This window comes from Portunus trituberculatus, chromosome 37 (genome assembly GCF_017591435.1).
Source record: "Portunus trituberculatus isolate SZX2019 chromosome 37, ASM1759143v1, whole genome shotgun sequence".
Lineage (NCBI taxonomy): Eukaryota > Metazoa > Arthropoda > Malacostraca > Decapoda > Portunidae > Portunus > Portunus trituberculatus.
The window spans coordinates 29533262-29561227 of record NC_059291.1 but is presented as its reverse complement, the minus strand read 5'-3'; the positions used below and the strand labels follow the sequence as shown (position 1 = coordinate 29561227).

Genomic DNA, 27966 nt, shown 5'->3' with positions numbered 1-27966 from the left:
ATCGGAAATAATGAGCTCTGAGCTCGTTCCGTAGGGTAACGTCTGGCTGTCTCGTCAGAGACTGCAGCAGATCAAACAGTGAAACACACAAACAAACGTTAGTAATGCATAGTAGGGGGATCGAAGCCTCTTTCAGGTCGGGTTATTGTCTCCTTGCCCCCTCCCCCTCCCAGGTGGTAGGGGTGGGCCGGGCCCGGGTGGAGATCACCGCGAAGGGTCAGTGAGCACTGAGCAGTGAGCACCCACCCGGCCGCACGGTTGGTTCCTTGCCACCATTTTTACGCTTACAACCTCAGCTCGAGCTCATTTCCCTCGTCTATTTTCGGCTTGCAATCGATTTTGATTAGGTATAATATTTCTTTTGCGTGGATGAGTTCGTGGGCGGGCCGGAATGGACGTGAGGGAGACACGGGCTGACGACTCGTGGGTAATCAGGTAAACTAGCGAGGATATTTGAGACAATAATAAACCTATTAATAAAGATAACAGGAGGCGTGTGAAGGTGGGTGGCAACGGCGGGACTGCCAGACGTCCGCCGCCCCTGCCCGGTTCGGCCTCTTGAAGAATGTATCGCGATTTTTCGTGTTGGCGGCCTTCACGGAGCCCTGGGCGGTGGGCGTCCCGGGACTGCGGCGGCGGCGTCGGGCAGCCCGCGCCCGCCCCACGCCCGCCGCAGTTACCCGGGTGAAAAGAGAAGAGGAAGTGAAAATAATTAGAAAAGAGGCGCATATGTCGAGGACTCCCGGCGCACCCCGCACCGCGAGATGCCATTTGTTCCTTGCTCACCTCAACAAACTATCAATTTCCTCTTTTATATCCTCCTTTGATTTATGACCGAGGCAACCTGTCATGGCTTGCGAGGTGGCCCGACGCGAGCCCATGTCGCCGGCTCACTGCGACGCTAAAACGTAATTAAATCACCAAGGATAATAGATAGGTTAGTTTGAGAAGTAAGGAGTGTGAGGTTGGTGGGAGGGTGGAGGAAGAGGAGGTAGGTAGCCAGCCAGCCAGCCGTCCGTACGTACGTCGCTCGCTCGCTGCTGCCGTCAGTTACCTCTGTACACCAGCCAGAAGGGGACGTGTGTGGCGGTGTCTCCCGAGCGGCCTGGCTCGCTGCTCCACGACATTTGGATACATGCCCGCAGACATCAGCTGTAGTGAGTGGCTCTCGGCGACCTCGTGGATGCTTAGTGATGCCCCGAGAGTGTGACGTGTGGAGAGACTCTTTCGACACTTGTTTACATGTTGTTCAGAGTTTAACTTGTGATTTGATGACAAGTGATGAGGACACCCACACGACAATTGAAGCATATCATCAAATCTAGTGTCGCTGCAGTGATCGCAGACAGCCAGTGATAGTGTCAGTCAATGTACAAATTATCGAAGTTTTGTGGTAAGAGTTGAGTATCAAGTCTGGATATATTTGGAACACAGGTGAACTCGAAGCTGCAACTTAGATTCTTGTGTCAGTCTTGTGATAACTTGAGCAGTGAAGGCGAGCATTTTGAAAGTTGCTGTCGCGACACAATAGGACTGTATACGCATTGTGCATGGACAGTAGAGCCAACAGCAACTGCAACAACACCTCCTCAACACCTCTGTCTTCGAGGTGCCCGGCGTGCGGCTGGTCGTGGCCGCCAGCACCCGGCTCACCACCTCCCACCTGAGGCCCACATGGTGGCCGGCCGCGCCTGGCCGAGCTGTTGCGCCCACCGACTGTGTGCCGTCAAGTGTGCCGCGCCCCGGCCTCCCTTGACCCTGCTGACCTGGGGGCGCCCGTGGAAGTGGCGCAACCTCACACGGCGGGCGTCTCCCAAGTGACCTCTTGTGGTGTGGGCCGGCGCGGGGGACGGAACCACTGGGTGACATTTGCCTGGTGACTGTGACAGCTCGTGTGTGTACCTGTTGACCCGCTGGAGGAGCCCCGGCGACGTGTGAGCGTGATTTGTGAGCCAGTGGGCGGCGTCGGGGCACGGCGGACAGGTCAGCTGAGGTTGGCCCGAGAGGACAGCACGCGTGGTGACGAGGCGGGTTGGCAGCTGCCCCACCCACCACCCTCCTGATGGTGGCCGTGGCTGGCCCCATAGCGTGCCTGGCCCCGGCCGGCCATGGACATGTTTAGCCTTCAGCTGGAGAGGTTAGTACCATCTACAGTTCCTGCAGTGTTCCTTCAGTGCACCCTTTTCCTCCCATGTGCCCTGTCAGTGGCGGGACCCCGAGTGACCCGAGGAGTGAGTGAGTGACACATTTACTGGCGGTAACCCAGCAGGGCCAACCAGACTCACGTCCTCGCTAGTGTCCCAAATACAACATTGCCATCGAAAGAGAAAATGTGATGCTGATTGTGGTGTGGTGTCCTTGTGTAAAAATGCTAGCGATGTATTGCTTATTCATGGTGTGTGACGGTGAAATCAGGAGCTATGGTGAAAGGTAGGGTCTTGTGGGGAGAGAGGAGGGGGCGGGGCGAGGCTGGAGACTTGTGCAAGAAAACGTTAATGAAGCTTCAAGCACAACAGACAAGTTGACTGTGACGACTGAGTGGCCTGTGGCGGCGAGGGGGAAAGATATGCGTGCGTAACAGTAACTAATGAAAGAGAGAGAGAGAGAGAGAGAGAGAGAAGTGTATGTAGTGTACAGAAAGTTACACAACGAGTGACTCCCGTAATGTGTTGTATTCAATGGAAGGTGGTGGGACAAATTGCTAAATGAGGAATACAATCAGATTTGCCGTCTCCTTCCCGATATGGGGGGTGAAGCAGCCAACCACAGGGTCCATCTTCCCCCGCCCAACCCTCCCTCCCTCCCTTCCCTGACCCTTCCTCCCCAATACCTCTTGATAGATTCCTTCGCATGGCTTCTTCCATCCACCCATCCACCTCCACCCTTCCCTTTACAATGTCTACTCTCTCCACACACACACACACACACACACACACACACACACACACACACACACACACATCTTAGTCACTTTACATTTCATTTCTCGCGTTCCTTGTCTTTCGTTGTCATTGTTTTTTTTTTATTTATACCATGTTTGTCATCATCTAAAGATTTTAGCTTAGAATCTTATCACATTCGCATCACGGTAGCTTTCATTCATTTATTTACTTATGGCCTTGTTTGAAATTGATTTTATGTAGATTTTAGTTGTTCCTTCCTTGCTTACTTTTATCCATCCATTCATCTTTCCTTCCTTCCTGTGTGCCCGGGGGCGTGGTGTTGTCGCGAAGCATTAGTTACCCAGCACAGTGGGCCGCAGGGGCATTCCATCGTTTGTGTATCCCACACAGGAACTAATGAGGACAAAGGTAATATTAGCCTTAATTACTGACGATCCTCATACATTTCTCTCTCTCTCTCTCTCTCTCTCTCTCTCTCTCTCTCTCTCTCTCTCTCTCTCTCTCTGAATCATCCATTACAATCCATAACAGTTGCTGTTTGTCAGGAATCTTGTTGACCCCTGCTTGTCTCCCTTTTGTGGTCCCACCAACTCCCCCCGGCTCCTGACCCGTCGCGCAGACCACCCCCTGGGGCAAGCCGTCCTTCCCGCCAGCCAACCCAGAACAGCTTTCCATTATCGAAATTAGGTCCGCGGCGCGCTATTAGAGACGGTCTTAGACTCCCCTGCTTAAATAGCCTAGCGCGAAGTGGACAAGAGAAGGGATAAAGGGAGAGACGGAGGAGGAGCAAATCCTGCCCTCTCACCCCTTCGCTCTCTTTTCCTCCACTTATTCCCTACTTCCATACTGGTTGGGGTAGTAGGGGTGCTCTCCCCCGTCCAGTGACCCTTCGTTATTCCCCCTGTGCTCACTTCCCTCCCCTTCCACTCTCTTCCTCCTAATACTCTCCTCCTCTATCCTCTCATCACTCCCCGTCACCCCGTCTCCTACCCTCTCCCTCTGTTGCCCCAATGAAAGAATCGCCAAATACAATCAATAGAGAAGGGAGGCAAGGGGACATAGAGGGAGAAAGGAGGGGGTAGGGATGGGGGAAGGAAGGGAGGTTATACACGAATTTAACGGTGATTATATTCAGTGGGTGCTCTACTTTTCCGCCCATCCTGCGTGGCTTCTCTCGCTTATCCTCCCTCTCTGACTTCCATCATTATCTTCTTTCTTCTTTTCTCCCTTCCCCTACCAACATCCACTTCATCGTCTTCGTCAGCGTCGCCGTCAGTTGGTCTTGTGCCTGGTGAGTTCAGATATTGATGGTCGTAGGTGCTCTTGTCTCTTCAATAATCCCGTGCGTCGGCAGCGGGTAAGCAGCGAGTCAGTCACTTCAGTTACCAGAGCTCTCGACAAATTTACCAAAATGACCGAAAACGCGCCGACGATACAAAAGAACAATTGGCGCTACGCTCGGAAACGCCCCGCCCGTGTTGGCGATACAATGGCGATCGTGAAAGCCAAGGAGAGGTGGTACGATATGTTTTCCCGAGGTGGGCCCGGGACGGGAGGTTAGATAGAGGGAAGGCAGGATGGAGAGAGAGAGAGAGACGCACCAGGATACAGACTAAATAATTGTTTAATTTGTCCATTTATCTGTCGAGGCTGTCCCAGTTTACATTATTTTCACTGTGTTGGTTTTGTTTCAGTTGTCTAAAACTCTTTTTTATATCATCCATCTCTTCTACCGTCCCTCTCAACCCCTACCTCTTACTTTAGTCTTCGTGGCAGAGGGACTTGATAAATGTCTCTGCGGTGTTTGAGGCTACTTGAGCCGAGGTGTTTAAAGCATCGTATGACGCGATCGCTCACTCCGCCACTTCCCCCCCCCCCCCACATATTTTTTCTCTCCCGCTCCTCGTAGGGTTGGGACGTGTTTTATGGCTGGGTTAGGTTGGTCGCCGAGTATTTACCTTAAGTGACGGGGTGGTTGAGGCAGGTTTTGGTCTCCTCTTGTCCGCGGGGTGAGTTTGTGCTTTCTGTGCGGGCGCGCGACCAGCATTTAAAACCTGAGAAAAGAGGGCGGGACTAGGGAGAGGGAAGGAGGGAGGGAGGAGTCCTTGTTAGGGGCGAGTCTGTGAGGTCACCGGGCCCTACACACGGACCTACATACCAGAGACTCGACCCCTCTCACTCCTCTTCCTCCTCCGATGTAAGTCAGGGTACAGTTCTTCCTTCTCCTCCTTTTCTCCTTCAGACCATTCTCTCATTATATTCCACTTCCTCTTTCTCTGTTGTTGTGAAGGTAGTGTTGCTTTGCGTTTCAGGCTCGGGTGTGTTGAGTGTTGTGTTGCGCGTGTATTCATTCACCATAGTGTCAGTAAACTTTTTTCAGGTTCAGTTTACTCTCAGTGCTGGTTTAAATGTTGTTGTTGTCGTCGTCGTCGTCACAGTTATTGCTGTTCTTGTATCTTCGTCGCAAGTGTTAATATTCCTGGCATCATGTTTGTTGTTGTTGTTGTTGTTTTTAAAGTACGTCTGCTAAACGTGTGTGTGTGTGTGTGTCTGTATGCGCGTGCGTGCACTCGCTTTCTTGTATGTGTGTGTGTGTGTGTGTGTGTGTGTTTGCGCGTGCGTGCGCTCGCTTTCTTGCATGTGTGTGTGTGTGTGTGTGTGTGCTCGGGCGTGCGCCTGTGCGATGTGTGCTTACTGTGTTGATCAACAAGTAGCATAGAAGAACCAAAATCTTCGTAGGTCATTCATTTCCACGTTTTGCTTGTACGGTTGTATGTGTGTGTGTGTGTGTGTGTGTGTGTTTCACTGTTTGATCTGCTGCAGTCTCTGACGAGACAGCCAGACGTTACCCTACGGAACGAGCTCAGAGCTCATTATTTCCGATCTTCGGATAGGCCTGAGACCAGGCGCACACCACACACCGGGACAACAAGGTCACAACTCCTCGATTTACATCCCGTACCTACTCACTGCTAGGTGAACAGGGGCTACACGTGAAAGGAGACACACCCAAATATCTCCACCCGGCCAGGGAATCGAATCCCGGTCGTCTGGCTTGTGAAGCCAGCGCTCTAACCACTTACCTATCGGTGTGTGTGTGTGTGTGTATATATATATATATATATATATATATATATATATATATATATATATATATATATACACACATACACATTAATTCGGGTTTATTTTTCTTTTTATCTTGCTTGTCATCTTGATGATAGGAAGCGAGGGAAGTGGAGTAGAAATAGTTGTTATTCTGTTCAATATGAAAAAAAATACAGGTGATGTTTGTGCCACCTGCCTCTCTCCCTCCCTCCATTCTTCCTTTGCTCTTTATCCCCCCAGCTCCTCTTCTCTCATTCATTCATAGATACTCGTGTCACCACAATCCCACGCACGCCTGATCTGCAACGGGCTTCAGCTTACTCCAAGTTTGCATGGAGAGAGGACTGGAGGTTGGCTAAGTGCAGCGACTAGCACTTGTACAACACTAATTCATTTGAGAGGAAAGTTTAATTATCCTCCGTCATGTTGCCATGAACATTTTGCAAGAAATAAACTAATTGCACAGATTACGGTATGCAACCAAAGTGTCGTGAGTGGTAGTAAGAGTAGGGTTTGGAGAAGTGGTGGTGCGTGGGAGGAAGAAGGTGGAGAGAAGGAATTGGGGCCATCTATGAACTCCGTTGAGGTAACAGATATGGTCCATGTCTTATCTGATACTGGGGGTTTCCGTGACGAGCAGCAGAGAGAGAGAGAGAGAGAGAGACTGCGCTGGCACTGTATTCATTCGCTTCAAAAGGCATCCGAGCGTAAGATTTGCTACCGTGATCGGGCGACTTAAAACAGGCGCGCGCCGTGCACTGCTTTAAGAGGAGGGTCGGCCAGGCCAGGGAGAGGGGAAGGAACTGAACTCACTCAAGCAAGATCAGACGGGGGGGCGTGTGGCAAGCGTGGATGACCTGGGGTTCATCCCAAGAAGCTAGAGGGTGTATAGCAAGTAGCCCACACAGTCGGGACACTCTTGTGGCCCAGCCCGAGGATACATCACTTTATCCTGACGGCGAGATGACAACACCAACCAGGGCTCTCACATTTGAGAGAGAGAGAGAGAGAGAGAAGAGGGTGGAGGAAGGAAGGGAGGAAGAGGGAGGAGCGTGCGTTGTAGAGCCTGGGAAAGTGGCGGTCACTGGCAACTGGTGAGCGCTGAGAGAGGCTTGCGTTGCAAGTCTGTAGTGTAACCGACGGAGAGTGGCAGAGGGGTACCGTGGTGGAGTAGATAGAAGGAAGGACTCTCTCTCTCTCTCTCTCTCTCTCTCTCTCTCTCTCTCTCTCTCTCTCTCTCTCTCTCAGCAACTAGTAATTAAGACACGATTTGCGTACCTTGAACTGCAGAGTTTCTTTCACTATTTTCTATCCATGAAGAACCTTGAATGACAACACCCTTGACTTGGAAACAAAAGTGACAGAAATCACACTCAAGGTTTAACAATAAAAACACGTCAATAACAAAAAAAGGAACAATAAAAATAAAAGAAATACTTAAACACTCGTCACAAACTGTAAAAGAAAAAATAAATAAATGATAAACATCAACTATAAAAACCAGGCTAAATAAATAAAGTAATGCAGTTATAGGACCATGCAGCTTTACAGTAAGTACATGAACAAGGGACACCGTTCAGTTTACCTCAAGTGTGAGCCCTCGCGTTCAGAAGAGCAGCGGAGAGTTCACACATCCACTTAGGGTTAGAAATCGATTTTTTTTTTTTTTTTTTTTTTTTTTTCTATTCTGTGAGGCAGTCTTCTCGGCCTCGCTGGAGAAGGTGAAGACAAGGCTAGGGGCACCATTTAGGCCGCTGCGGGATGGGAGGCGGGGTGAGGGGAAGGCCACTGCCACTACCTCCCGTTCCTCTTCTCCCTTCCCTTCCTGCCTACTTTCTCGCCCCTCTCTGGTCCCACTTATTGCATGTCAGGAGCTCCTCCCCTCCACACCTGTCTCTTCTTCTTCATCTTTCCTCCTCCTCCTCCTCCTTTCTTACTTCCTTTCCCCTTTCCTTCTTCATCTGGCCTCCGATTGTCCAAGTTTCCCTTCTCTACACACACACACACACACACACACACACACACACACACACACACACACACACACACACACACACACACAACATTGTTACTCGTCAAGCTGGTGTGTGTGTGTGTGTGTGTGTTGTTATAACTTTCGATAAGGGTAAATTTGTCACGTTCTTGTTATAATACTTGTCTCTTTGTTCCTCCTCCTCCTCCTCCTCCTCCTCCTCCTCCTCCAAGGAGACTGCTCTGTGCCTCCTTATGAAAGTCTCCTCCCCAATCATGTCACGGCCTCAATACACGTGGGGTCACCTGAGGCACCACCACCACCTCCCCCCCACCATGACCCCGCTCACTCCCCCACCACTTACTTCCCGACCCGACTCCTTTATACGTGTATATGTATAGTCTCTCTCTCTCTCTCTCTCTCTCTCTCTCTCTCTCTCTCTCTCTCTCTCTCTCTCCATATCTATTGTGCAGTATTAGTAGTAGTAATTGTTGTTTTTCTTTCTATTTCAGTAGTAGTAGTAGTTGTAGTAGTAGTGGTGGTAGTAGTAGTAGCAGCAACAGCGGCAGCAGTAGTAGTAGTAGTATAGCTAGGGCTAGTATTGAACGGGAACGTACGTATCTTATCGTATTTCGCAAACCAGAGAGAGAGAGAGAGAGAGAGAGAGAGAGAGAATGTCGCTCGCTTCCCTGCCGGCGCTAATTTCACTTGTTCTCAAAACCGAACATGGAATGAAACAAAAAGAAGAAAAAAAATAACAATAACACTACCACTTCGTCCACTTCTACCTCCTCCTCCTCTTCCTCCTCCTCGTCATCCATGAAGTGATTAAAGGGCGGTGAGGAATGTGACGGCAGGTTAGCTGAGGCGAGGCACAGCTACGAATAGTTTTGAAATTGTTCACTTGCGACGCCTCACGACACGCTATTTTTACGCGAGAGAGAGAGAGAGAGAGAGAGAGAGAGAGAGACGGGGTGAAAGATGGAGAATCAAGGTAAGAGGTGTGTAGAGTCAGGGTCGGCAGAGAGAGAGAGAGAGAGAGAGAGAGAGGTGAGAGGTGGGTGATCGTGTGTCCGCACCAAGAGGGCGGTTTCACTGGCAGCATTCAGGCCAAGGACGTGAATCTCTGCTTTTTACTTGTGACTCCCGGAGGATGTGGAGCCGCTGGACGTCTCCCGGGGTAGAGAGAGAGAGAGAGAGAGAGGGGGGGAGGGAGTGGAGGTAATCAGTTAGCCACCTATAGATAAATAAACAAATAAAAACATTTTGCCTCGTTACATTCATAAAGAAAAATATTGAGAGTGAGAGAGAGAGAGAGAAGAAAATTGGTATTATATTGTACTATAGAAAAAAATGCCTCTAGTATCGAGAGAGAGAGAGAGAGAGAGAGAGAGAGAGAGAGATTTAAAGATTCTCTTGTATTTACCTCCTGACCTAAACCTGTTGACAACCTGAGTGGTCCCGGAGGAGGAGGACGAGGAGGAGAATAAGTGGGGATAGGAGGAGGAGGGGGAAGAGAAGAATACTACTGACCTGATAGCTCTCTTGGGATGCTACATTTGACCTGACCTCCTTCTCTCTCTCTCTCTCTCTCTCTCTCTCTCTCTCTCTCTCTCTCTCTCTCTCTCTCTCTCTCTCTCTCTCTCTCTCTCTCTCTCTCTCTCTCTCTCTCTCTCTCTCTCTGTGTGTGTGTGTGTGTGTGTGTGTTTTCATTATCCAAGTCACTTTCCTGTCTTACACCACCCATCTGTTTCCTGTCTCTTATATTACTTTCTTATCCTGTTTCTCACTGTGTGTGTGTGTGTGTGTGTGTGTGTGTGTGTGTGTGTGTGTGTGTGTGTGTGTGTGTGTGTGTTACATTTGTAGGGAGTGTTGTATTTTGACGGAAGTGAGGTATCTGGTTATTTCTCTCTCTCTCTCTCTCTCTCTCTCTCTCTCTCTCTCTCTCTCTCTCTCTCTCTCTCTCTCTCTCTCTCTCTCTCTCATTCCGTACATACCATACCTCACCTCTTTTCTCTCACCCACTTAATCTCCTCCTCACCTTCTGCTTTCTCTATTCTACTATATACTCGTTTTAGTTTCTCCTAGTACCTACCCCTCCTTTCCTCCCTCGACCCTTCCCTTCCCTTCCCTTCCCTAGCTCTCTCCCTCCCTGCCTCTCTTCCCCTTTCCCTCCCTCAGTAAGCCTACAAAGGTCAGCAAGGGTGAGGAAGGGAGAGAAGGGGATGAAGGGAACAGGGTGAAAGGGAAGAGGAGGCATGAGAAAGAGAAAGAAATGAAGGGAGGAGGATGGGAGAGAGGGGTGACAGAGGGAGGAGGAGGAGGAAAGGGGAGAGAAGTGAGCGGATGTTTGGCCAGGATAAGGAGGAGGAAGAGGAGGAGAACAAGGACAAGGGCATAAGGAGAAGAGGAAGAACAAGGAGTAGGAAAGGGGGGGTGGGAGAAGAAACATAAGAAGACTTAAGTTTAAAAGGAAGAAGAGCAATGTGTAGAAAGGAAATGGGTAAGGAGGAGGAGGAGTTAGAAGAAGAGGAGGAAGGACAGGGAGTAGGAAGATGGTGTGGGGGGAGGAAGGAAGAGATATATAATTTGAGTGTTCGTTTTGGCTTAAGGGTAAATACATGTTTGTCGCTTCCTTGAGTACTGTCCAGAGAGAGAGAGAGAGAGAGAGAGAGAGAGAGAGAGAGAGAGAGGATGAATGTATAAGTAAAGTTCCCTTGTTTATTGTTTGGATATAATATCTGATTCATACATTTATCCGTTTATGTAATTATTTTTCACTGGTAATTTTCTAGTATTGCTGCTACTGTTGTTACTACTACTACTACTACTACTACTACTACTACTACTACTACTACTACTACTACTACTACTACTTTTAGTTGTGATAACTGAATGCTTACTTTCCCACACTTATTATTTTTTTTTTACCTTCGTTTACGTAGAACAGAGGCAGGGAGAGGAAGAGGAAAGGGAGGAGCGAGGGAAGGAGAGAGGGACAAGAAGGAGAATGAAGGCGTGTGAACGGAATTGTTTTGAACCTGAGAGAGAGAGAGAGAGAGAGAGAGAGAGAGAGAGAGAGAGACGTATACACTCAAATATCGATTATGTCTTAGTAACGTCATTAACTTCCTTATTTTATTAATATGATGTGATGAACTGGAACTGGAAACGATTCTGAAAACTTGTGAATCCTTTCTTCCTTCCTCCCTCTCCTCTTCCTCCTCTCCCTGCTCTCCCTTCCCTCCTCCAGCAATGGGAACAACACCACCTCCACTGCCTCCTTCCAATCCCCCCAGACACCACACCCCGCCCCGGGATCACCCCCTTACCTTCCCACCCACAATTAGGGTCTGATAGCATCACCGTCCACTACCAGTTGCTTCCGGTGAGAGAGAGAGAGAGAGAGAGAGAGAGAGAGAGAGAGATAATGAATAAGGGATCATCTCTCTCTCTCTCTCTCTCTCTCTCTCTCTCTCTCTCTCATTGACTACCTAGCCCCATCTGTCTCTCCCTTCTCTTTCCCTTCCACTCATTTTTACTCCGTCCCTTTTGTTCCCCAAAAGGATCAAGCCCTCTCTCTCTCTCTCTCTCTCTCTCTCTCTCTCTCTCTCTCTCTCTCTCTCTCTCTCTCTCTCTCTCTCTCTCTCTCTGACCTTTCCCTCATTCTCTTTCTCTCATTCACCCCTCCTTCCACCTCCCTTGACTGCTAACCCCATCTGCCTCTCGCTTTAGTCTTAACTCTCTCTCTCTCTCTCTCTCTCTCTCTCTCTCTCTCTCTCTCTCTCTCTCTCTCTCTCTCTCTCTCTCTCTCTCTGGACTTTGTTGTTCTTGTTTGTGTTTCTTTTGTTATTGTATTTTCTTCCCCTCGTTTCGTGGCCTGGTGGAAGGAGAGAGAGAGAGAGAGAGAGAGAGAGAGAGAGAGAGAGAGAGGTTAGTTCATAAGGGTGGACGAAAAGAGAGAGGGGAAGAGGGAAGAAGGGTAAAGAGTTTTTATTGAACGGAAGAGAAGAGAGAGAGAGAGAGAGAGAGAGAGAGAGAGAGAGAGAGAGAGAATGGGGAAGGAGTGCGGTGAGGGGGAGTGGGAGCATGAGAGACCGTAATGGTAGGCAACAAGTATAAGCCATTATCGAGAGAGAGAGAGAGAGAGAGAGAGAGAGAGAGGGGGGACTTCCATCTTCTCTATTTCCCTATTACTTGGTGACGGCAATCAGTCACTGAAGGGCCACTCGGAGGAAAAACGGGATAAGTGTTGCCGGTTTAAAAATATTACTGCAACAGCCACACCGCTGCCATGTCTTGCCCCGGAAAATGAATGGGCTGCTTGTCGTCACCACCACCACCATCACCACTATTGCTATGCTCACCAAAAAACCCAAATGAGAGAGAGAGAGAGAGAGAGAGAGAGAGAGGGGATTAACAATGACAACAAGAAGTTATAGTTGTAGTATAGTAGTAGTAGTTGTTGTTGATGTAGTACTAATTAGTAGTATATGAAATTGAAATCATTATTGCCATTAAGAGAGAGAGAGAGAGAGAGAGAGAGGAAAAAAAGACTGAAAATAAGAAGGCAAATCAAGATACAGCAGCTGCAAGAACGATTTATGGAGGAAAGGAAGCAGGAGGATGAAGGAGAAAGAGAACAAGAAGAGGAGAAGACAGGGAAGAGGGAGTAAGGGGGATTTGTACACGAGGGAACACCCCGCCATACGTCATCAAAACAAACCAGCCGCGGGCACAAAAACAAGAGAGCATCTGAGGGAGTCGCTTGGCTGGTTACTAATGTCCCGCCGTGAACCGCCTGTCTCCTCCGCCTGCCTCACTGACTGCCTGGTGACGTATAGGCCGCCTGAGTGCTGCTGGGCGGGACGGGGCGGGGTTGGGGCAAGGCATTTGAGAACTTTATATATTATTTAAAGAGTGACGATTGAGTTTTACGTGGATTTCAACCCATTCAGTAATATGACGCATTTGTATATTCATTCTGGTTACTATTTGGCGATTTTACACAGCTTCAGAAACTCATGTCAAGGATTGAAATAGTAAAGACTGTGGCCATTAATCTTCTGACCTCCATAGACCCGTCAAATCATACCCAAAACTCAAGGTAAATACGCGTCTCAGTTTTTAAGAAGTTAAGGATGTTTATTGGGAAAAATAAACATCTGTTGTCTTTCTGCTTAGGTGATAAAGGATATGTGGTGTGTGAGATATGCTGGTGTGCGATATCGTGGTGGTGGGTAGTGGTAGTGGTGTGTGAGGTAAGAGAAAGAAGATAATGAGGAGCTAAGGTCGGACAGATGTGTGTGTGTGTGTGTGGCAGGCTGGCAGGTGTGTGGACCGGCTCTCACCTGCGCTACCAGGCCAGGTGAGCTGATGGTAGAGGAATTTTTTTTCTTTTTATTCTTTCTATTCATTTATACATTTTACATTTAGGTCTTGGTCTAATTTGTGTCGGTTTTTTACTTACTCTTTCCCGGTTGTCTATTGGACTTTTCCTTATCTGCATCAACTGGTAGAGCAGGATGAAGTTGCTCACATTCTCTCTCTCTCTCTCTCTCTCTCTCTCTCTCTCGTGATTTATTTTCCAGTCATCATAATTAGCTTTTATCACCGTAACTCTTGCCAACTTTATGATCATCCCCTCTCCCCTCCGCCCCTCCTCCTTATCCTTTCTCCCTCCCTTCTCTCCTCTCCCCGGTCTCTTCCCTCAAGTGGGTACTGTGAGTGAGTGGTAGGGGGAAACAGAGGCTTGGCAACGTTGCTAAATGCCTGTCACCGTCGCGCGGAACAAAATGAAGGTGTCGAGTGAAGAGACAAATGAGTGACGGGATGCGCACACCCGCCTCCTTCTGTGACGTCACCAGTTGGCACGTGTCTGATTGGAGGATTTTTTTTTTCTTTTTCTTTGTTGGGGGACGAAGAGGGAGTTTTTTTTTCTTTTCTTACATATCGGTCATTCCTTATTTGTGTGTGTGATAGTGGTGGTGTTAGTAGAAGTAGTAGTAGTTGTTGTTGTTATTGTTGTTGTTTTTCATTGTTCAGTACTGTGAAATTAGTAGTTGTTGTTGTTGTTGTTTCTTGTTAGAATAGTGTTTTTGTTGTCATTGGTGATAGTAGTAGTAGTAGTAGTAGTAGTAGAAGTAATACTAGTAGTAGCAAATGTAATATTAACAAATATGAGAATTATAATCACAATCTCTCTCTCTCTCTCTCTCTCTCTCTCTCTCTCTCTCTCTCTCTCTCTCTCTCTCTCTCTCTCTCTCCTTCACCTGGCCGCCAGACACCACCCTTCCCCCCCACCACTCCCCCTTTATCTCGCTCCTTCCCTCCGTCCCTCCTTCCCATATCACCCTTGGGACTCCCTGTGGGTGTCTATATTTGGCAAAAAGTCAAGCAAGAATACCTAGTCCTCTTCCTCTTCTTCCTCCTTTTTCTCCATCTCCCTCCACCACTACTACCACCACCACCTCCTCCTCCTCCTCCTCCTCCTCCTCCTCCTCCTCCTCTTCTTCTATCGACGTGTAGGTTGCCAACTGGTCAATATTTTCCCACACGGCGAATTCCTAACAGTGGGGGACACGCCTGCGGGTGCCCACTCTCACCCCGACGCCGTGGGTTTGTTCCCCCCATGGCCAGACAGCCGCGGGGGCGGGGGGGCGGGGGCGGGGCGGGGAGAGGCCAGGCCTCTTTGTTTACCGTGATCAGCTGTTGTAGGTGGGAGTGTTTGTTTGCTGTGCTTGTTTAGCCTTTGATCAGCGGCTGTTTGTTGGGTTGTTTGTTTGTTTATTTTTGTTTACCTGTTGTTGTTTGTTTATATTTGCTTGCCGTAGGTGTTTTTTTTTTTTTTTGTTTCCTTTTTCATCTAAAGGTATTACTGTGAGAAAGTAGATTATTATTATTGTTTACTGTGTGTGTGTGTGTGTGTGTGTGTGTGTGTGTGTGTGTGTGTGTGTGTGTGTGTGTGTGTGTGTGTGTGTGTGTGTGTGTGTGTTAGAAGAGTTATTATCCGAACACTGACCAGAACACAAATAATAAACACTTCATAATGATCCAGTATATCACCACTTTTTCTTAGCATCACTACTCTTTTAAGGCAGCACATCACAGCAGGGTGAGCACTGGATCTTGGGTGCGAGTGTCTGGAGAAGGACGGTGTTATCTCTCCGTCTGAGTGTCCCTGGCGAGTCTTATAGGGAGCGGAGTAGGGAGAAGGGACGAGCAAGGTACAGACGAAGAGAAGGAGAGTTTCAATCGAAGTTTCGCAGGTATATAACAGGTGGTAATGCAGACCGTCCCGTCGGCGCCGCATTACTGCTAATACTGATTGATGAGCAGCGCTAAGGTAACCCAGCGGCACCCTCCCATCCCCCCACTCTCGTGCTATCTTTCTCTCGCTCTCTTATATCTTTATTTAATCCTCTCAGCTAACTGGCCGCCACTTGGATAATCGGTCGGGGAGTAGAGTGGCGGCCGAGGGCGACGGAAGATGGATGGGCAGGTCTGTTAGGCTTGGACAAGTGTGAAAAAGGGTATGAGGCTGTGTGTGTGTGTGTGTGTGTCGCGACCCCGAGAGGCCGAGCGAGACCCGCCACGCCAAAACTATGCGACCCCGCTGTTACCAACTCTAGGTCCGTCCTCATCGCCACCGCCGCCGCCCTCCCCTCGCCTCCCCCCACACTCTCGGAGTCGCCGCCTCCAAAGCCCCTAGACACACAGCATCAAGCCACGGGCGCGCTCCTGTAGTGGGCGTTGGAGGTGATGGTGCGGGTGGCCGGGGTCTGGGACGGGACGGGTTAGGGTATGGGGTGGAAAAGGGTGGAGCGCGGGTTTGGTATGACTGTGAGGCTGGCGGCGAGCGGGGTTACCAGGTTTTGCCCGATGGTCCGAGAGGAAGAGACAGTGAGCGGGGCTGGGCGGGGAAGCAGTGGGGAATGTTTATCTCCGTTTCTGTTGTTTTTAGCCGCGCGGGGCAGCGTCCGTGAGGCACTTCACTTTTCGCAAGGTGCCCCGCCGCTGCGCCCTCCCTGCTTGTGGCTCGTCGGCGTGGTGAGGTAGGGGGCGCCGCGGAGGAGGAAAAAGTAAAGAAATATTGGCAGGAGAGAGAGAGAGAGAGAGAGAGAGAGAGAGAGAGAGAGAAGGGCGATCACTGACCATCTGTGAGGGAGGAGGGAAGATGTCGGCAACCTGTGTCCCTTCTGACCTCCCTTCACCCATCCCTTCCCCCCATTCCTCTCCCACACTATCCACTATCCCTTCCCAACTCCTTCCTACTTCTGGCATACCCCGCCTCACACCTTTCTTCTCCTCACACCCCTCACCTTCCTACCTTACTCCCCCACACCTTTCCTCCTCACACTCACTCCATCACACCTCCCTTGCCCCCGCTTACCCTTCTCTTGGCATGATGAGCTGAATATTTTTACTTTTGGCGCGAAATATTGGCGCCTCGTGTCGGGTCGGATTGAGGGAGGGACAAGGTGGAAGGGGGAGAAGGAAAGGACCTGAGAGATATCCTCCTCCTCCTCCTCCTCCTCCTCCTCCTCTATCCCCCCCGCCACCTTCACCCCGCACGGATGAAGACCTGAAGGAAGAAAATACAGTCTTTTGTCAAGCCAAGTGAGAGGTGCTCCCACACACACACACACACACACACACACACACACACACACACACACACAGAGAGAGAGAGAGAGAGAGAGAGAGAGAGAGAGAGAGAGAGAGAGAGAGGAGGAGGAGGAGGAGGAGAAGTAGGAGAGAAGAAGGACGCGGTTAATTGTCCTCACATTAACAGGACACGCCGGGGTGACCTGGGAGGCGGTGTTTGTGGTGTCCTAGAGAGAGAGAGAGAGAGAGAGAGAGAGAGAGAGAGAGAGAGAGAGAGACTAGCCCATGATCCCTCGCCTTCCCACCTTTGTTAGCTTACCTGGGCTGTGTGTGTGTGTGTGTGTGTGTGTGTGTGTGTGTGTGTGTGTGTGTGTGTGTGTGTGTGTGTGTGTGTTAAATATGGTATTGGGTGGTTTCCAATTGTCCTTTTTTTTCATAAGTGTGTGCTCTTATCCAATATTGATTCTTACTAGTATTTAGTTACTAGTAGTAAAGATCACTATTATTAACACACCTAATAAAATTACTGCAATTTTTTTGAAGAATTCTGACCAATGAACAACAGCAGTAATGATAAAAATAATAACAATGTTAATAATCATAGTAATAATAGTAATAATAATTGACAATGACGCAGCAAAAAGGACAATCATGGAAGGGGAGTTCGGGGAGTGAGGAAGACTGTAGTAGCGGCAGGAGCAGATGGGGACGGGAAGGGAAGGAGAGAGGGGGAGGGGGGAGGAAGGGAGGGGAAAAGAGGAAAACGTCGATAGGGAGAAGACAAGAAAGGGACGGACGGTTGGAGAGAGAGAGAGAGAGAGAGAGAGAGAGAGAGAGAGAGAGAGAGAGAGAGGATAAGTGGTGAGTTAAAATAAATCAGAGTGGTGACGGCCTCCTCCTCCCCTGCCGCCCCTCGCCACCACTGCCCTCCCTCGTGCCCCTCCCTGAAGGTATGAGGCGGCGGTGTGGTGGTGGTGGTGGTGGCGGTGGCGGCGTGAGGCTGTGACCCGGGCAGCCACACGCAGAACAGGTTTGGATTTGATCGCAGGCGAGTGTTGCTGTTGCTGTTGCTGTTGTCGTCCACGTCCCGCCTTGCTTGTCCACTTTCCCGCTCCACCAGGAGACGACCTTACCTGCGGGAGGGCGGGGGTGGGTGAGGCTGGAGTGAGGAGTGGATGGACAGGAAGCTGAAGGGAGGGGGGGAGGCACTGAAGAGAGAGAGAGAGAGAGAGAGAGAGAGAGAGAGAGAGGGGGGGGGGAGAGTGTGTGTGTGTGTGTGTGTGTTTCGATAATTGAGCGTTGATCAGCTGCTAGTTGAGTGACGAACTGGAGTTAGTGATTGGCTGTTCCCTCTCTTCCCCACATCATCCCCCGCCCCGCCCTTCTCCCTGCAAGTCTGTATCCTCCTCCTCCTTCTCCTCTTCCCAACACCCCCTTCCATTCTCTCTGCTGCATTGAGAGGAGTTACGGTGTGGAGAGGGGGAGGCAAGGAGGGGCAAAAGGCGTCTGTCTGTCTGTCCGTCTTGCCTCGTCGTCTAGCCTTCTAGTCTTTTTTCATCAACTTTTAACCTTGTCAATTATTTACCATACGTAGTCTCTCTCTCTCTCTCTCTCTCTCTCTCTCTCTCTCTCTCTCTCTCTGAAGAAGGGAGGGGAAAGTCTGCAGGATGGGAAGGGAAAGGGACTTCTCTTTAATTTGATCATTAGCAAAGTGAAGCGACATAGAAGTGGGGAGGGGGTGAAAGTATTAGAAAATTGTGAAAGTGAAGTGTGTGTGTGTGTGTGTGTGTGTGTGTGTTTGGATCGAAGCAGAAAGACTAACCACTTTATATTACATACCTCCATTTCCTTCCCTCCTCCTGCCTTCCCTCCCTCCCTTTTTCCTTCTCCTCCCTCCATACCTCCTTTCTCTCTCTCCCTCCCTCACTCTCCCTTATAGACCCTCCTCCTTCCCTTTACATTCCTTCCTTTTCCTTCACCGAGCGTCTCCTCAACTCACCACCACCACTACCTTGAGTAGGTACGTGTGATGGCTTCCACTACTTCACTCAATCAATTTAAGGCCTTAGACTGTATACAGACAGAGAGGCGCCCTGTATCTCTATGGCTGGTGGTAGATGGGATCCTTATCTGTCCGTCATCATCCTTATCGGATAGGGCGTGGGGTAAGGGGATAGCAAGGAGGACACGAGACAGGAAGATATAAGTGAAGCAGTGACCTGATGAGAATGAGGGGATGATATTGATGGTGTTAGTAATTCGTGAAGAAGAGGGAGAGGAGCCAAGGACAGGGAGAGCGAGAGGGAGGAGAATTATTAGGTAGCAAAAGGGTCTGAGGATTGGACGCTGATGAAGGGAGGGAGCGAAGAAGAAAGAGGGAGGGAGAAGGAGGGAAGGAGGGACGGTCTGGTCATAGCAGGTAGATGTCTATAAAACCTTTTCCCTCCCTTGTCCTCGATCCTTCTCTCTCTCTCTCTCTCTCTCTCTCTCTCTCTCTCTCTCTCTCTCTCTCTCTCTCTCTCTTTCATTTCCAGTGGGCGAAGGATCCGTCTCTCCATCCTCTCCTTTGCCTCCCTCCCTTGTGTCTGTCCTTCCCTCCTTCGCTCCCGGATACGTAAGTAAGTACGAGGCAGGTTAAGGTTTGCTGGGATGGGATGGGGGAGGGGGCAGGGAGATAGGGAGGGACAAGACATTTTTACAGGTATTTATGTGTTTGGGCATTTATAGATTTATCTTTTATGTGTACAGGTTTTCATTAATTTTCATTGTGTTTTTGTTGATTTTGTTGATTTTCTTCGTATTGTTATTAGTGAGAGAGAGAGAGAGAGAGAGAGAGAGAGAGAGCAAAAAAATGGATGGGGGGAATGTGACAGAGATGATGGTGAGGAATGCGGTGAAGGAGGGACGGCAGGTGGTGGGTGATGGTGAAGAAGAGAGGAAGAGTTGTTTAGGTGAATATGGTCAAGGTGGCGGCGATGGTGGTGGTGGTGGTGAGTCCTGCCGTCAAGTTTGCTAATTTTGTTAAGTAGTAGTAGTAGTACTAGTAGTTGTAGGTGTTGGTTGTTCCGACATGTTTCGTACTTATTGTATAGTGTTGAGAGAGAGAGAGAGAGAGGAAAGACTGGAGAGGAGAGGTCATGTCTGTTGAGGTGAGGTCGCTGAATGCCCTTCCCGTCCTCTCCCCCCCTCTCTCTCTCTCTTACCCGAGCTTACCCTTCCTCTCATCCCCCACACCTCTTCAGCCTTCCCTCCCCCTGCTCCCTTCGCCCCTGTCTGTACCCAGCGTCGTCCCACCCTGAGACAACACAGTGATTAGTACAGAGAGATGGCCACCCCCTATGCCTTCCGTCTACCTTTGCCCTCGCCTCCATACCTCCACCACCGTTAAGAGGACCCTTCGGCTACCACTACCACCATCACCACCACTACTATATATTACTACAGCACCCTTCACCACGATCACTGCTGCTACAGCCGCTACTACTCCCCTCGCATCCCTTTCCACGTCCCACAGCAGCACTGGTCGAGCCCACAGCACCTTTTCAATGCCCTCACCACACGCCTGCTTAACCACACAAACTTCCCATCATTGCCAACCTTCCTCCTCCTCCTCTTCTTCCTCTTGCTACTCCTCCCTCTTCCCTCACCCTCCCAGTCAGGTTAGCGCACCGGTCAAACACGGAGCGAAAAATGCAGTGTTTAGCCATCAGGTTTGGCCCGTGTAGCGCCCAGGCTGACAGACTATTAGCCCTGCTATCATCAATACAAAGCAAGAGGGGAGGGGAGGGGAGGAGAGGAGAGGAGTAAGAGGAGATATTGGTAGAGTAGAAGTTATAGTAGTGGTGAGTGCATGAAGCAGGTAGAGTGCAGTACCACCGCCACTGTTATCTTTCTCCTCCATCCTCCGCTGCTCTGTCACCACCTCCCTCTTGGTCACCACATGTACCCTGCTGAGGTGAACATTGTACCCTGCTGACGTGCACCACCCCCTTGTTGCTGCGGCGGCAGTCCAGGCCGGCCACCTACTAAAGCCTGACGCTGCATTTCACGCTGTTGCTACCACGATTACTATAGTGCGAGTTCCTTTTATTCCTGTCCTTGCCTTCCATCTCCTTAAGCCTGAAATAACAACGCCCAGTTTGCTGTTGATTATCTCCACCACAACACTGTCTTTCTCCCGGTGATTAATTGGCACCAACAGTGGGGATAATCACCTGTTAATTTAGATAACATGAGTGCAGCGCGAGAGCCATGCGTCGTGCGGCAGGCAGCGGGGCGGCGCGAGCTAGGATGAGTCGCACGCCTGGCAGCGCGGTATTGTAAATCGGACGGGCTGTGGATTTAATCTGTCCCGTGCACAGCGGCGGATATCGCATTTTCACCCCCACCTCTTGTGTATGATTTCCTGGGCGCCGCAACTGTCTGTACTGTAATTTATGGTCCTGCGGAGAGAGAGAGAGAGAGAGAGAGAGATATGCAAGTATAGTGTGGCTCGCAACATCATCCCGGGTTAACTTTTGAGGCTGGCGTGATCATCGCTGGAGGCCTGCGTTCACGCGTCCTGCCGTTCGATAGCCACTTACACATCGATTGATTTATTGGCAGTCCTGACCCACACTCGTCGCCCTCGGAGCTTTCACATGTCACTTTATGGTATTTAGCCCCGGATGATGGCGGAGAGGGAGAGGGTGCGGAGTATGCGGTTTAGGAAGGGGACCAGGGAGAGAAGAGAAAGATGTTAACGAGAGAGAGAGAGAGAGAGAGAGAGAGAGAGAGAGAGAGAGAAGCGACCTCCTTACTCCCGAAACTTCATCAATCGCCTGAACGAAATTCTTTGACGAGGTGGAGTATCCTGAGGGCTAAAAGGGCGTATCCCTCTCTGCCGTCACTCCTCCTCCTCCTCCTCCTCCTCCTCCTCTAATTGGTCGCCTCAGAAAGAGTTGAGGGGCTCCGGCCAGTCTTTTATTACAGCCACGTATCGTTTAGTTCCTCTGGTGACGATTCTGAATTCCGTTTTTATCTGGGTCGTCGCGGCGTGGGGTGGGGAGACAGGGCCCAGGGGAATGGTGGCGGTGCTGAGAGGTATAGTCTTCCAAATCTAAACTATAGGATGGTGGAAGGCTATAGTTAGTGATGCTTGTTTATTTATTTTTTTCTTTCATTTCAATATTTCCTTGTTTGATTTTAGGTCTTGGAAATTAATTTTGACTCATTTTAGTTTCTGTAGCTATATACACATTCTTTCATTACCATCTTTATCGATTTATCATATTATTATTATTATTATTATTATTATTATTATTATTGCAGTTTTTGTAGTTGTTACTAGCATCATCATAATTGTTCATTTTATTATTGTATTTTTGGTAGTCATCCGTCGTGTTTTCAGGAAGTGAGAGGAAAGCTTTACTTACACACACATATAAAAGTCACCACAACATTTTTAAACAGTCAGAGAAAAGACACCGAATACCGAAGAAGGAAAAAAAAAAACTCAAGCGAAGCATAAAGTAATGGAAGTAATAGCTGGTGTTTGTAAATAGTGAGAACTGTGTCTTCACATTCCTCTGTTCCGCTTGTATACGTGTGTGTTTGGGGGAGTGTGCAGTGCAGGAATGAAAGATCGAACTTTTTAAACGCTGGTGTTGGTAGTCGTGATAGTTGTAGTTGAGGTGGTGGTGGTAGTGGTGATGTTATGGTTAAGTGTTATGGCAACATGTTTCGAGAGAGGATGTGGCAACTCAGAGGGAGAGGAGAGGAGAGGGAAAGGGAGAGATGGTGCCGGATGCTGTGACGAAACCCGAAGGAAAACTAGCTCTTGAGAGAATGTAGGAGTTTAATTTCTCTCTCTCTCTCTCTCTCTCTCTCTCTCTCTCTCTCTCTCTCTCTCTCTCTCTCTCTCTCAAGGACCGGTATAGATGATTCCCCTTTTGTTTATTTGCCTGGCGTGCGTGCCTGGGCCATTAATCTATTAAAGAGTGGAAAGAGGGATTGCAGAAGATTGCTTGGGGAGGTGGAGAGGTGGAAGTGTGAGGAGGGGGAATGGAGGGCCAGGGCCAAGTATCCCTGCGCGTTTCGTGTTGCGCAACTTGGCATACATACATTGTGCAAGGACATCGTGACTTGGATTTGCTGAATTTAGTATTGTTACCATTATTATCATTATTATTATTATTATTATTATTATTATTATTATTATTATTATTGTTATATCATTACTACTACTACTACTACTACTACTACTACTACTACTATTACTACTACTATTACTGCTACTCCTACTACTCCTACTACTACCACCACCACCTTAACTTACTCTCTATCACACCACCGTTTAATTCTGCAGTGAAACTTAAGAATTAAAATAATTTCTGTAATATTTTATTTTAATTGGTGTGTATAGGTGTGTGTATGGGTGTCTGTCTGAGTGGGTAGGGTGAGTTTTACGTCATGGTGGTAGACGGATTAAAAATCTACATGATTACAGAACATTTTAGTGTATGTGTATTACTCTGGCACGTCTGACGAGAGAGAGAGAGAGAGAGAGAGAGAGAGAGAGAGAGGTTGGCAGAAATACCTTGAATCCCCGACAATGGGACATTAATTTGTATTCAAGGCAAACCTCGGCTCTACGCACAGAAAATATGAAGCGTTTCCAAACCCCACCCCCATTGTCTTCGAAATCACACCTCCTCCTCCTCCTCCTCCTCCTCCTCGAGCAGTGTCGAAAGATGACATTTCCATGGTATACTTTCTTTTTGCAACACCAGTAATGGTTTTTGTTTTAGCCGTTTTCTTTTTATTCAATTTTTGTGCACTGAATTAATTGGTTGTGTGTGTGTGTGTGTGTGTGTGTGTGTGTGTGTGTGATTGATATGTGAGTATCATTGGCTATTTTGTATTCATTTTTGTGTCGTAATGATGGTAATGACAATAATAATAATAATAATAACGCTGATCTTTCCTTGTGGGGGATTTCCAAGTGTGTTTCCGTATCCTAATATTTCACCCCAAGGTCACATCTCTCTCTCTCTCTCTCTCTCTCTCTCTCTCTCTCTCTCTCTCTCTCTCTCTCAAGTAAATGTTGGTGGCTATCTTTAGACCTCAGAATTGCAATTATTTCATTGGGAATGTTTAAAGAAATTGGCTCTTTACGTGTGTGTGTGTGTGTGTGTGTGTGTGTGTGTGTGTGTGTGTGTGTGTGTGTGTGTGTGTTTGTCTGTGATGTCGCATTAGAGAAGTCAGCTTGTCCTTGTGTACATTACAAATCCAACTTTCTCTCTCTCTCTCTCTCTCTCTCTCTCTCTCTCTCTCTCTCTCTCTCTCTCTCTCTCTCTCTCTCTCTCTCTCTCTCTCTTCATTTCATATTCAGTTTAAAGGACGGTATATCTGCCTTTAACAGTGAAGGATGCGAGTGAGTTTCGGGTGGAATTGGAGAAGAGGTAGGAGAGGAGAACAGGAAGAGAAACAAAATGAAGAAGAAAGATGAGAAAGGGAGGAAGAGGAGGAGGAGGAGGAGGAGGAGGAGGAGGAGGAGAAAGAGTGTGCATGGTTTGAAGTCATCTTGCGCAAGTCTGATATACTATCCCCTCAAACTCCACCCCTTACCCCTAACCTCCACCCCTTCCCCTTCCTCACCTCCATCCATCCATCCATCCATCCCTCTCTCCCTCCCTCCTACCCCTACCCTCTTCATCTCCCGTCCTGCTCTCTCCCTTTCTCCACTTCACTTCTTCAACTTTACCAAAATTCCACATGATAATTTTGCCAGTGCTTTCCGTCACTTTAACGATCGCCTCGCACACCCTTCGTAACACAGGTAGCGCTTTTGGATCGGTGGGGGGGGAGGGTGAGGGAAGGGGAAAGGGGACGAAGAGGAAGAGGAAGAGGAAGAGGAACCACCCAAGAGGAACGCCAGAAACAGTGTGCGTGAACAGGATTTTTTTTTTTTTTTCATGAATTGTGGTGTTTCTCTTATGCTTCATTTCCGCCTTCCTCCTCCTCCTCCTCCTCCTCCTCCTCCTCCTCCTCCTCCTCCTCCTCCTCCTCCTCCTCCTCCTCCTCGATGAGAAGTTTCAGAGTTGTTATATTACCTTGTGCTGTGGAAATGAGAACGGTTTTTAGGATGAGAAAGAGAAAGGAGATACAGGGTGAAGGCATGTGGTGTTATGCGAGGTGGAGAGAGAGAGAGAGAGAGAGAGAGAGAGAGAGAGAGAGGCCTTGCCGTGTTCGTAGCCGTGTTATGGTTGAAGGACAGATAGCATGACAGAGAGAGAGAGAGAGAGAGAGAGAGAGAGAGAGAGCTGAGATGAACTGCAGTGAATAAATGAGTGAATAGTAAGAGAATGAAATTTGGAGAGAATAAAGTAAGTTAAAGAGAGAGAGAGAGAGAGAGAGAGAGAGAGAGAGAGAGAATTATAAATAAATACTCTCGAGACTTTAACAAAATTTATCATCACCACCACCACCACCTCCTCCTCCTCCTCCTCCTCCTCCTCCTCCTCCTCCTCCTCCTCCTCCTCCTCCTGGTGTAGGTTTCCTCGGCCAGAATTAGTTCAAGTTGCGTTGCGTGAGGAGGAAATTTTTATAGGCAGTAAACACCGCACGCACTCTCTCTCTCTCTCTCTCTCTCTCTCTCTCTCTCTCTCTCTCTCTCTCTCTCTCTCTCACACACACACACACACACACACACACACACACACACACACACACACACACACACACACACAACACCGAACGCAGCAGTGACAAGAAGTAGGAGGAAAATAAAACAGGATAAAAGTAACGTTATCAGAGAGAGAGAGAGAGAGAGAGAGAGAGAGAGAGAGAGAGAGAGAGAGAAGTAATGTATTATGTGTTTTAGTGTGTGTGTGTGTGTGTGTGTGTGTGTGTGTGTGTCCGAAAGTGGTTTCTTAAAGGGAGTTCCTTGACACGGAAATTACCTTAGAGAGAGAGAGAGAGAGAGAGAGAGAGAGAGAGTCAATATTGGGAGGTTCTTTTTTTCACTCCAATATCTCTCTCTCTCTCTCTCTCTCTCTCTGTAGTAACATTACTTTTATCTAGGTTTATTTTGCCAATTCTCGTCACTGCTGCGTCCCGTCTCTCTCTCTCTCTCTCTCTCTCTCTCTCTCTCTCTCTCTCTCTCTCTCTCTCTCTCTCTCTCTCTCTCTCTCCAAATCCTCCCTTTTTCTTTTTACTCCCTCGCCTTTACTTTTCCCTCTCTCGCGTGCACTAATTGAAGTCGAATCATGTTGTGCCAAAGACGGTGTGTAGGGGAGGGCTGAAAGGGGGCCCTCTAAATACGGGTTATGCAAACGGTGTGTACCAAATACCTATATGCACATTTACTCTCGTGGCTTTAGGAATGAGTATTGATACTTCCCTCTACCTTATGGGGCACGTAAATCTCCACGTCTTGCTCTTCACCAACACACACACACACACACACACACACACACACACACACACACACACACACACACACACACAGAGCGAACGGTTGGGGTGTGTGTAGAGAAGGGGAAGAGGAATAGAGAAGTTGAAAATTGGTTTTAAATTACATGCCTACCTTACTGTTTTTCTTAAATGCGTAGAACTTTTAACCTTGCATAGTGAAGTGATAGTTGTATTAATAGTAGTAATAGTAATAGTAGTTGGAGTGGTGGTGGTGGTGGTGGTGGTGTTGGTTAGTAGTTGTTGTAGCGGAGTATATTTTCATGAATATTTAAGTCAAAGGTAATTAAAGAAAATTGGGCAAAAAATATGATAACAACCATAGTGTAACATTTGCTATAATAACGAGAATTGCTTAACTCTCTCTCTCTCTCTCTCTCTCTCTCTCTCTCTCTCTCTCTCTCTCTCTCTCTCTCTCTCTCTCTCTCATTCTGTGTGTGTGCGTGCGTGCGCGCACGTGCGAGCGCGCGTCTGCATGTGTGTGCTTGTATTTAAAAACCATCTTCACATACTTTTCGTCCAAATGTTTGTATCTAATTGGGAACACCTGCCGCGTGTGTGAGGGGAAGGCGAGAGCCTGGGAGGGATAGGGAGCTTGTGGGACACTTGTGGTCAACATCTGTGCTCTAAATATTTGACACTTGTGAGGACATCTGTTCTCAAATTTGGGCAGAGAGAGAGAGAGAGAGAGAGAGAGAGACTCTCTTCTTCATCTTGCCATTTAATTCCGTACTTTCGATAGTGTAGCTTACCACACAACCTTATAACGACCAATATGTGTGTGCAAGTGTTCTTACATCCTTCATGTTCGTTTGTGTTTCCCATTCTTTGATAAGGATCAGAAGAAACAACTCAAGTGTGTGTGCAAGTAAACAGAGGAGGAGGAGAAAGGAGGAGGCGGAGGCGGCAGCGTCGGTATGAGGAGGAAGGGGAAGGAGGAAACAGTGAATTATTGTTTATGGTTATGTGAGTAAACTTTTGTGTACCTGTGAAGGGGGTCTGCAGGTGCTCCAGGCAAGGTATAGGGGATAGGGGACGTTAGGGAAGAAATGGAGGGGAAGGAGGAAGGTAGACGATGAAAAGAAAGAAAGGAGAAGGTAGATGAAAGAGTAAAAGAGGAGGTGGGTGATGGAGAGAAGAACTCTCTCTCTCTCTCTCTCTCTCTCTCTCTCTCTCTCTCTCGCTTGTGGTGGTGGCTGAGAGTGGAAAGTCGGCGTGGGAGAATGGATGGAAACTATAGGAGCTGTCTGAGGCAGGCGATAGCAAAGAAAAGGAGCAGAGGTAAGAGCGGGAGAGAAGAGAAGAAAACGAAAAAGAACACAACAGGTAGGAAGAGGTGAAGAGAGGGAAAGGCAAGGAAGATGAGAGCTAGGTTCGAGGGAAGGAATAACAGAGATGAAACAAAATGGCAAAATATAATGGAAATGTAGAATGAAAGAACGATGTTAAAAAATAAACAATAATTCATAGAAGAGAAAATAGACGCTGAGGGAAATATTAAATAAAGATGCAAATTGAAAGATTATGATGTAAAATTAAGTAAGTGTAAGTGTATAATGAAAGTCTGAGGTAGCAATCGTGGAGGGCAAGAAAAGAAACTAATAAAGGAAATAACACACAAAGAGAATTAGATACGGGTCATCGTGGTATTTAGCCCTCACAAAGGTACGTACAGGCAGGCGCAAGTGTTCCCCAGCCCGCTGAAGTGACGGGAGGAACAGGGCAAGACGTAGTGAAAGGTCTAGACTAGATTAAGAAGAGGAGGTGGTGGTGGTGGTGGTGTTGTCAGTGTCAGCAGCAGCAGCAGCAGCAGAGACAGCACCTACATGCACTCAGGAGTCTCGCCCACAACACACTGGCGGAGGCGGGGCTGTGGTGGCGGTGGTTGGCTGGGCTGGTGTGAGCCTTTTATACCTGCAGCAG

The 27966-nt window shown here is 48.5% G+C and overlaps 1 protein-coding gene across 3 annotated transcripts in view; it reads left to right on the top strand.

The window, feature by feature from the left end:
• Positions 1 to 988: 988 nt before the first annotated feature.
• LOC123513922 (zinc finger MIZ domain-containing protein 2-like) overlaps positions 989 to 27966 on the top strand; it is a 54339-nt gene continuing 27361 nt past the window's right edge. For all 3 annotated transcript variants that reach the window (XM_045271417.1, XM_045271416.1, XM_045271415.1), the window contains exon 1: positions 989 to 2137. In XM_045271417.1, coding sequence (XP_045127352.1) covers positions 2109 to 2137 — 29 coding nt within the window. In that variant the 5' untranslated portion in view covers positions 989 to 2108. The remainder of the gene's footprint in view (positions 2138 to 27966) is intronic.